This window comes from Bombina bombina, chromosome 8 (assembly GCF_027579735.1).
Source record: "Bombina bombina isolate aBomBom1 chromosome 8, aBomBom1.pri, whole genome shotgun sequence".
Classification (NCBI taxonomy): domain Eukaryota; kingdom Metazoa; phylum Chordata; class Amphibia; order Anura; family Bombinatoridae; genus Bombina; species Bombina bombina.
The window spans coordinates 16,341,391-16,352,866 of NC_069506.1; the positions used below are offsets into that span (position 1 = coordinate 16,341,391).

General features: G+C 35.9%; 1 protein-coding gene across 1 annotated transcript in view; it reads right to left on the reverse strand.

The window, feature by feature from the left end:
- Positions 1-11,476, reverse strand: part of FXYD7 (FXYD domain containing ion transport regulator 7) — a 52,279-nt gene that overhangs the window by 40,122 nt on the left and 681 nt on the right. Inside the window, exon 1 of the mRNA XM_053689835.1 lies at positions 11,430-11,476. This exon is cut by the window's right edge and continues 681 nt beyond it. Coding sequence (XP_053545810.1) covers positions 11,430-11,460 — 31 coding nt within the window. The 5' untranslated portion in view covers positions 11,461-11,476. The remainder of the gene's footprint in view (positions 1-11,429) is intronic.

The following is an 11,476-nucleotide window of genomic DNA, read 5'->3' on the forward strand; positions in this document are numbered from 1 at the left end:
TGTGCATCTCTGTAATGAGAAGGGGTGTGGTCTAATGACATCAACACCCTATATCAGGTGTGCATAATTATTAGGCAACTTCCTTTCCTTTGGCAAAATGGGTCAAAAGGACTTGACAGGCTCAGAAAAGTCAAAAATAGTGAGATATCTTGCAGAGGGATGTAGCACTCTTAAAATTGCAAAGCTTCTGAAGCGTGATCATCGAACAATCAAGAGTTTCATTCAAAATAGTCAACAGGGTCGCAAGAAGCGTGTGGAAAAACCAAGGCGCAAAATAACTGTGCAACATCACTGGAGTGCCCAAAAGCACAAGGTGTGCAATACTCAGAGACATGGCCAAGGTAAGAAAGGCTGAAAGACGACCACCACTGAACAAGACACACAAGCTGAAACGTCAAGACTGGGCCAAGAAATATCTCAAGACTGATTTTTCTAAGGTTTTATGGACTGATGAAATGAGAGTGAGTCTTGATGGGCCAGATGGATGGGCCCGTGGCTGGATTGGTAAAGGGCAGAGAGCTCCAGTCCGACTCAGACGCCAGCAAGGTGGAGGTGGAGTACTGGTTTGGGCTGGTATCATCAAAGATGAGCTTGTGGGGCCTTTTCGGGTTGAGGATGGAGTCAAGCTCAACTTCCAGTCCTACTGCCAGTTTCTGGAAGACACCTTCTTCAAGCAGTGGTACAGGAAGAAGTCTGCATCCTTCAAGAAAAACATGATTTTCATGCAGGACAATGCTCCATCACACGCGTCCAAGTACTCCACAGCATGGCTGGCAAGAAAGGGTATAAAAGAAGAAAATCTAATGACATGGCCTCCTTGTTCACCTGATCTGAACCCCATTGAGAACCTGTGGTCCATCATCAAATGTGAGATTTACAAGGAGGGAAAACAGTACACCTCTCTGAACAGTGTCTGGGAGGCTGTGGTTGCTGCTGCATGCAATGTTGATGGTGAACAGATCAAAACACTGACAGAATCCATGGATGGCAGGCTTTTGAGTGTCCTTGCAAAGAAAGGTGGCTATATTGGTCACTGATTTGTTTTTGTTTTGTTTTTGAATGTCAGAAATGTATATTTGTGAATGTTGAGATGTTATATTGGTTTCACTGGTAAAAATAAATAATTGAACTGGGTATATATTTGTTTTTTGTTAAGTTGCCTAATAATTATGCACAGTAATAGTCACCTGCACACACAGATATCCCCCTAAAATAGCTATAACTAAAAACAAACTAAAAACTACTCCCAAAACTATTCAGCTTTGATATTAATGAGTTTTTTGGGTTCATTGAGAACATGGTTGTTGTTCAATAATAAAATTAATCCTCAAAAATACAACTTGCCTAATAATTCTGCACTCCCTGTAAATAAATCTCCCACCTCTAGAGTTTAGTTCAGATTATCAAAGGTCTTGTTATTGAAACTGATAGGAAATGAGATATTTGCAGCTGGACTGTAGGGGATGCATTAGAAACCAGCTATTCCTAAACAAAATCTCTTGAATTTTAAAATGAGGGTTAATTAAAGCAAGACTGAGATTATTTTATTTTAGGTTAAAGGGATCATTTTAGATCAAGCAGTTAGGTCAGTTTAGTGAATGTTTTCCTATTGAGTAAGTGAAAATACTTTATTAACCCACAACCAAATCCGTCACTGCTGAGAAGTGTGTAGTTTAGGCAGCATTAGAGGGAGCCTTGCGCTCATTAGGCGCAGGAAGTACAACTTCTGATTGGCTGTACCATTTCACTTGTGTCATGAAATAAAAAAGGCCTGGGTGAATAGAGGATACGATGACAGAGTGTACACCGGGGGTTAATGAAGCATTATCTCTGCACAATGCTATAGGAAACTCGTCACTAAACAGAAGATAACTCTAGAATAGCATTCAATAGTTCAACATGTAATTCCGTATGGTCTACAGCAGGTGGCACCACTCAAAACTAATGTGCTAGTACCTCTGGGTATCCACTATCATTAGATGTGATTATGGTGCTTCATTATTTTTCTTGACTAATTAATCCATACTGTATATTATTAATTAAGCTTTAATGCTTCTTTAATATACATTTAAAGTTTAAATAAATGTATCATGGGCACATGATTTTTTTCAGTAGATTATTACAAATTGGGTACTCTCGTTTGAAAAAGCTGGTTATCTATAGTCCACAGATTCTAACTTAGATGAAATAACCAGATTTATGACCACAAAACACTCAAAAAACACCTGTGCCAACATAAATGAGTATATTCTAAAAATGCAACCAATATATTAGTCCTTTGTAGCTTATAATGTAGCCCAGTGCGCTGCTAGCAATAGAGTGGATATAGAGTGGGCTAGATTACAAGTGTCGTGCTAGTGTTAGAGTGAGTCGCAATATGGTAACAACGCTCACTTGCATATTACAAGGGGAAGTAAACAGATTCGCTCAAGCTCAAACAAATTTAATGTACATTGGGTTTGTGGAAGTGGAGACCTAGCATAAAGTGTAAGAGTTAAGAGATACACTCATATATACAATATGTAATAAAAAATATTCATTTAAACATTAATAAAAAAAAACTATATAAGGGTGAAAAGGTATATATTTTATGACAAGGTGTTTGACTGGAAAGGGCTAGGTATATATATTTACATATATGTGTGTGTGTATGAACATGTTAATTTATGTATTTATATTTGTACATAAATATATATAAACACTATGGAGCCCTTTCCACTCAAAAACATTAAAACTTGTAAAATAATTTTTAATAAATTTTAACTTTTTAAAATATGCTTTACTGTATATTTAATGTAAATATTTAACATTTTAAAGTTCTTAACATAGTGAAAATGTTAATTGTATTTATTTACATATATATATATATATATATATATATATATATATATATATATAAAATAATATTTTCTTCACTGAGAATGTAAAATATGCATAACTATCTTTGGGTTTAGCTATAGGTTTTACGCGGTTTTGGGTTAGCACGCAAGCAATATGTTAGGAGTTTTTTAAAATAATGCGCTCCATTGAAGTCTATGGGGAGGAGACAGCATTGTCATGATATTTGTAGTCTTGGAGATAACCTGCATTGGGTCTCGGTCTCGCAAAAACATTTTGCTTTCAACTTGTAATGCACGTGCTAACCCATCAGCGTTAAAAGTTTACTTCCAGCGGTGTTAGCACGCATGAGCGAAAGTGGTAGTGTGCCACTTGTAATCTGTCCCAATGTAACTTATTTGTATGTTTCAGAAAAATAGTATTGTCTATATTACCCCAAAGTACACATACGCCATGTAATCTCACAGTGGTTTTAACAATTGTAATGTTGTGATTCATATAATATATGCCTCTGAGTAAGTCATTTATTTTCATAATTGAAGTAAATCAGAAAGTGTTTTAAAACTGCTGGTCTATCTGAATCATGAAAGTTTTATTTTAAGTTTAGCGTCCCTTTAAATTCTTTGGACACTATTTTTGTTTGTAGACCTGTGTTCCATTAACTGTTTTCTTTAAAAAAAATATATATCCTCCAAAACCACAAGTGTGGTCACTATTGCAAACTATATTAAACACAGGGTCACACTAAAGACATTACACTACCAACAGTATATACACAGAACGTCAAAGGAAGATATTAACTGAAACACTAAAGAAATGCTCAGGTATTATTTATTGCTAAGGGCTTTTATACTGATCTTGAGATAACTGCCTGGTGTGTCTTTCAGTTTGCTTTTAGCTTCCTAATGCCTAGAAGTGTTTTTAAGTCCCTTTAATGTTCATATCACAGGCTCTCATCACCTTTATTACATCTGACATGCTCACTGATTGCCAGATGTTTATGGTTTTTATTCTATTTTCTTCCAGCTGAATGATCTGCATTATGATTTGACCAACAGAAGAAGATAAGTTCTAGTGTCCCTAAAAAAGGAAAACCATCACACACATGTGTCATTCTGTTAACAGTAGCTACTGGGGCAAGTGTCTCTGCTCTCTAGAATTATATGACTATGGGTGAGTAGATACAAAATACAGACCAGGTGGATTTTGAAACCAAATGTTATTTTTTCAGAATTAAATGTGAATACATGGAGTTTGACCAACTTCAGCTGAATGTACTGTATGTTAGACTATATATATATATACTAAGTTTTTTTCCATAAGATGTATAAAGCATTGGACTAAAGGGGAAGAAATGAATTAGCAGAATTTATATTAAGAGCCTTCAGAAAGGGAATCTTCAGTGAAGCATCTTTAGCTTCCGATGGATGCAAAATGTATTGACTTGAGCTGAAATCTGTAACAAGACATTGAGTCAGCACATTCACACCTCAGTACTCCTGACAACTGCCAGAGGAAACTCTTCAGTTTATATGGAGATGGACAGTACCGAAAGGAAGGTTCTTACACAGGCAGCCTCACATTCTATTCAGTTAGTGATATATAATTTGTCCCACAGAGATAAGTAGCCCATATATCTGCTTCCATCTTCACTATAGGTTTTGTAAAATAATAAATAGTTCTTTAGAAATGTATAGTTATTGTTTCTCATAAAGCCACAAGAGATAGACACATACATTTACATAGACATACACAATGACACACACGTGTGCCGTGCACACACACACACACAATCACATATACACATGTGCACACACACACACACATACACATGTGCACACACATACATACACACATACACAGACATATACAAATCCCACACACACACATACACAATCACAAACATGCACAAACATACACACACATACATAGCATTCACAAATACACAGACACATTCAAATCCCATACCCACACATACACAATCACAAATAAACATGTGCACACACACATACACATACACAATCACAAGTACACATGTGCACATACACACAGACATCACAAACACACACATAAATACACACATACACAAATACACAGACGCATACAAATCCCATACACACACATACACATGCACCCATATACAGACACACATACACATACTTAGATACACATGCACACACATACAGACACACACACAGAGTCCCACGTGTCATATAATTCAACTGGATTATTAGTGTTATGAGGCAATGTGTGGCCCTTAGAGGATTCACTAATGGCCACAACTTTTCAGCCAAACACAACATCATTTTACAGTGATAATAGTTTAACCCCTTGCCAGCTGGAGAGTTCTACAATATATTCCATGACTATGCACAGAAGCCTTTGTTGGTTTTGTAAGGGGTAAATTGTAATCTGCACTTGTCTTCCAATATTGTAATTTATAAATACTTTACCTTAATAACTGCACATCAAATAGGGGAAGGATACCTCAATGTCCTTGATATGATACTAGCAGTATTTCAGAGATATCAAAAGGTTGTAAATGTAAATTTTATTTTCACTCAGAGCCAAATAATTATATGAAATTCTACCACATACACAAACCATAAACCTTTTTATTTCCTTATCACTAATTCTGCGCCCATCTGTTAGCCTTACCCTTACTCTAATGAATTACCCATAATTCCTAAACTTAATCAAACCCCATCCCTAACCCTATTTATAACAACTACCCAAAGTGACACTTTGACACTCAGAATGACCTTGCAATGTTACCAAACTCATATAATTAAATATAATCATATAATTAAAATGTTTAGCATGTTTTATTGACTTGTGTCAAATTAAAGTCAGATGTGTTTCTCTTTCTCTCACAATAACCTCAGGGCAAGTGACCCCTCTCTGTCACAGAAAATATTGGGGTCACACATTTAGTATTAGCACCTAAATATATATCACATATGAAATTTGTGCTTTGATTTATTTACCCAGTTAATATAAATTGTTCTTTTTTCATTTTTTAACCTTTGTTATATTTCATTTTATGCCAATTATACTTTTTGCAACTCTATGGTTATACTTTAATATTTAGAAAAGCTTGAGTTGTATTTTGTCCATTTAATTTTATTTTTTTAATAAAAAATGATGCTTTTGGGAACATTGTTGTTTGCTTCTCTGTGACTCATAGCTCTTACATATGAATATATACAGTATATATATATTGTGTGTATATATTAATGTTTTATAAGTCGGTCTCCCACTAACATAAAAGATATTTACACTTATTACATCTCATTATAAAATTATGTTTGATATTTGTTGCAAATTTCCCACTTACATTTATTCAAAGGGATACGAAAGCCATTTTTTGTGTGTGAATCAGACAGAACATACAATTGTAAAAAAGTTTCCAATTTACTCCGATTATCAAATTAGCTTCATTCCCATTGTATTCTATTTTCCTGAAGAAATACCTACTAGGTAGGTGTCTAGAGCATTATATGGCAGGAAACTGCACTGCCATCTAGTGCTCTTGCTAATGAAAACATTCTTGAAAAATTGCTGCTATATAGTGTTCCAGACATGTGCACGCCCCTGAGCTTACAGCCTTCCTTTCAACAAAAGATACCAAGAGAACGAGGAATATTTTATTATAGAAATAAACTAGAAAGTTATTTAAAAATGCTGCTCTATCTGAATTATGAAAGAAACATTTTGGGTTTCATGTCCCTTTAAGTCCAGATACATTTGATGCACCTACCATTTCTCAGGCACCATACCCAATAGATATCATTCACATATAGCTTACTACCTCATACACAGGGGTCAAGTCAGGCAGGAAGGCATGGGAATGGAGTTCCTGCACTATTTTTGCAGGAGGAACTAAGTTCCCTCTGGACAGAGAACAGAAACACTTCAGTAAACACTGTTGCTGCTGGTAGGAGGAGGTGGAGCACAGTCTGGTTAGAGGGATAGTGAGATCCTCTAGTAATGGGCAGTAACACATCCTACAATACACTCAATATAAGACTGTCAGTGGTCCTGCTGTGTAATCACCCATGTTATGAATATTATCTTTATTATCTTTTATTACATATGGTGCTTACATTTCTGTGTGGCTTGCTCTGGGGTTATTTAGCTCCCCTCAGCAGAAATAGAACTATTGCACCTTAAGTGGGTGAGACTCTGTGACAGAGGAGGATTCTCAGGCCCAAAGGCAACCATTCAACCCTTCATTGGATTTAATTTGCTTTCATTAACCAAAGTGTATAGATTATATACATATAAATACAGTGTGTGTGTAAGTGTGAGCGTATACATACCTGTATATAAAACTTGACACTTGCTCATACATATATATCTCTTATTATCACCCAAACCCTTACTAAGTGCAATAGACTGGTCCTACACCTACAGAGATATTAGAAACCCCATTAGCCACTAAAATACTTTCCCAAATATAATCCTCAATGGCATACACTGTTAGGCTAGCTCCTTCAATTGGGTCCTCAGGAAAAGATATAAAGAAGAGGATGCCAATGTTACAAGCTAATATTGTCCCAACTTCTTGCATTATGGCTTCCATAGCCATTTTTTCAGCAACCTTGTGAAGGTCATTTGGGTCTTCTTGTAGCAGACACATTGAGAAGATCTAGAAGGACCCTAGAACAATTGCATGAGTGACCCAATCCTCTAGATAATGAGGCAATGATTAATGGACCCTATTACTTAGGCCTGGTCAGGGATTGTACAAAGACGTCAGTTAGATATAAATGCAACAAAGACTTCATCAACCTTTAGCAGGGTGAAGAGACTTTTGGCCACAATTAGAGAATTCAACTTTGTCTACTTGCTCTACTGGGGTGGGAGGTCCAAGCCCCTGTGCACATCTGAATAAACAAAACAGTCTCAATGTCAGTGATATTGTGGTGGGTTTTGTGCTGATTACAAGGAGATGGTAATTATAAGATAACTAAATGTCATAGAGTCTCAGGGATAGGCCTTAGGGTATATAATGTACAAAGTAAAGTGAATATTATCTCTATATTTAAATATATATATATATATATATATATATATATATATATATATAATGCCAAATAATGCATGACTGTGTTTAATTGTGAATTTAGATTGGTTATCTTTATTGGCTCTATGGTCATAACAACTACAACTGGCCTGACAAAGTTGCAGGCCTATCTAGTCCACAGTGAATACTTTGATGGGGTTAGATGAGATTTAACATATTTTTGGATCAAGAAAGACTACATATCAAAAGAAAGTATCTTTTCATGATTCCATAGACCATAAAGTTTATAATGGTACATAAAGACAGTAAGTCCACCATGTCTGTTCAGGTTTTTATATAATTATGTCTTTGGTGCCTAAGTCTTATAGTATATCTATGTGAATGCATAACTCTTTGGCTTCAAATAGAATTCTAGTGTGCTCCATAGTTTGATACATTGTGTCCACCCCTATGCTAAGGGATTGTGAATGTGCAGTTGAGGTCTGCAACATATCAGTTGCTAGGTGACTGACCAAGAAAAATTGAAAATCTATAGAGGAGGCTGAGAATATTTCTTCTGTGGAGCAGAAATTTACCATCAACCAGAAATCAAGCTATACCCCAAATGTTCAATACTTCTTAATAGATTAACTTGCTTACATATTTAGCTTGATCCTAAACAGTTTTGATGCTTTGAATATCAGTACATATCCATGTGCAGTCATTATTAGCACCAAATGTGAAATGAATATAGGTATAAAAATGTGTTAACTAAATGAATTGTGTTATGATGAAGCGTCACAAAAATCACCAATTAGAGTCAAATATTACTGCTAAACTAGAAAAATGCACATACTGGGGTAGAATTATTATGATTAATTTCCACCACCTCTGACTTTTACAGTGTCTTTATTTACTATGTGATTTCATGGAGCACCTTAATTAAAGCTCGTGTGATTCGCCATTCATTAGTGAATAGGATCTGCAGGGAGTGGGGAGAGCAGAGCGTCTGGAGAAAGGTTGGGGAATCTGCCATAGCACCGATACACACATCAATGCATATTTGTCACTAATACAGGAATTACATGGACAGTCCCCTTTTTAGGGTCCACTTCAAGCCCATCTGGTCTATACCCTTCCTGGCTCTATTTGCTCTGTGTTCGGTCTGCCTGTAAACAGTAAGGAATGCAAATGACTGTATAATGGATATACTTCTAAAATTATTATCTGTATCTATTTAGTATTTTTCTATATGGTACAGGGGACATCTTGCAATACACGTAATGCATTGTATGACAATTAGGGGAAGCAGATTGCTATACACTGTATCTATGAGGGATATACTCAGATTGCTATGCACTGTCTCTGTATACTCCGATTGCTATACACTGTCTTTATATACTTAGATTGCTATACACTGTCTTTATATACACAGATAGCTATATACTGTCTCTGTATACTCAGATTGCTATATACTGTGCCTGTATACTCAGATTGTTATGCACTTTCTCTATGAGAGATATAATCAGATTGCTATACACTGTCGCTATTAGATATATACTCAGATTGCTATACACTGTCGCTATTAGATATATACTCAGATTGCTATACACTGTCGCTGTGAGATATATACTCAGATTGTTATGCACTGTCTCTATGAGATATATACTCAGATTGCTATACACTGTATCTATGAGAGATATACTCAGATTGCTATGCACTGTCTCTGTATACTCAGATTGCTATATACTGTGCCTGTATACCCAGATTGCTATACACTGTCGCTATGAGATATATACTCAGATTGCTATGCACTGTCTCTGTATACTCTGATTGCTATATACTGTGCCTGTATACTCAGATTGTTATGCACTTTCTCTATGAGAGATATAATCAGATTGTTATGCACTGTCTCTATGAGATATATAATCAGATTGCTATACACTGTCTCTATGAGATATATAATCAGATTGCTATACACTGTCTCTATGAGATATATACTCAGATAGTTATATACTGTCTCTGTATACTCAGATTGCTATATACTGTGCCTGTATACTCAGATTGCTATACACTGTCGCTATGAGATATATACTCAGATTGCTATACACTGTCTCTATGAGATATATAATCAGATTGCTATACACTGTCTCTATGAGATATATAATCAGATTGCTATACACTGTCTCTATGAGATATATACTCAGATTGTTATGCACTGGTGACTGTCCCTAGTGATGAATGTGAGCTATGCCTCTCTTAATCCCTCTTCATAGCCCTGTACCCAAACCAACCCGTACTGCCTTCACTGTGTTTCATTCAGATTTTTTTTTAGACCAACCACAGACCAGTCCCAGATAATTCATCAATTTTCTACACATGCGCCCTCAATACAGCCTGTCCCATTACTGAGCTTTTCCTTTTAACCCCATCCCAGCTGGACAGCATAGGGTCACATTATCCTAATCCACACCCTAATCACTGATGATTTTCTTTTTTGCATTTTCTGTTGTTTATTCTTACTGAAAATCACCTGTATAAATATCATTCAAGAGAAAATGTAATTAAGCAGTTTGCAAGTTCTTTTATATAATGCAGCAAGGCTATAGGGCAACTTATTTTATTCCACGTCTTCCAGTTTTTATTAAAATATTCTCTGAGATTAACCTACAATGTGATCAATGTTATATGTGGATCAATGCAATAGGAAAAACACATATTTGTTGATTGGAATATCTGAAACAGGTCAGAAAACCTGCAAACAATCTCAAGAAATACAATATTTCCTCTAGGCATACAAATAAGCAAATACCAAGGAACCATTAGATAAATGAAGCCACACATATGTTTTCTGCACATTCATTTATAGACATTGTAATATTTTCTGGAGAAAAAAATAGGACACTCATTTTGCAACCTCTTTCTGGTTATTGCTTCATTAACCCTGTGTTGTTCTGCTCTGCAGCAGTGTGTGTGAGAGGGGGTGGTATCTAATCTGCTCTGCTGGGACACTGCATTGCACCTGCAATATAGATGGGGGGAGGATCTGAATGTTTGCTGCAGTGTTTTAAGAGATAGGTGGGATACTCCTTCCCTGCAGCAAGAGGATATGAAAAATAACAAACCAAATAAAATCTGACATATTTCCACCACCTATTAGATATATCAAACAACTCAGTGAAGCAGAAAAAGCTTGTCTTGCAGATAATATCCTGTATAATGCTATATCAATGCATTTAACCTCTTAACTGCCAAAGAGAGCTGCAGTACATTTCACAATCTTCTCTTATAACTAGTAGCTTTAAAGGATGCTAGCACTACTTGGCTTTATTTTGAAGCTATCCTATATATTTCCTTCTCTTAGAAAGCTCAGTCTTGAACAAAATATTCCAAGTAATAATTCAGTCTCCCCAAAGAGAAACGCTTAATTGTCTATCAAACCCTCCTGCTAGGTCCACATTTGCTTTTCATTTTCTTCCTTAATCAAGAAAATATCATTTTGTGTCTCAAATCATGTGGCTTCAAAATGAAGCCAAACTTACCATCTATACTCACATGCAGTAACACACTTATTGTCACCCACCTTTGTCGCTTCTTTCAGTTGGGGTAGCCATGCTGGAGACTGCAGAT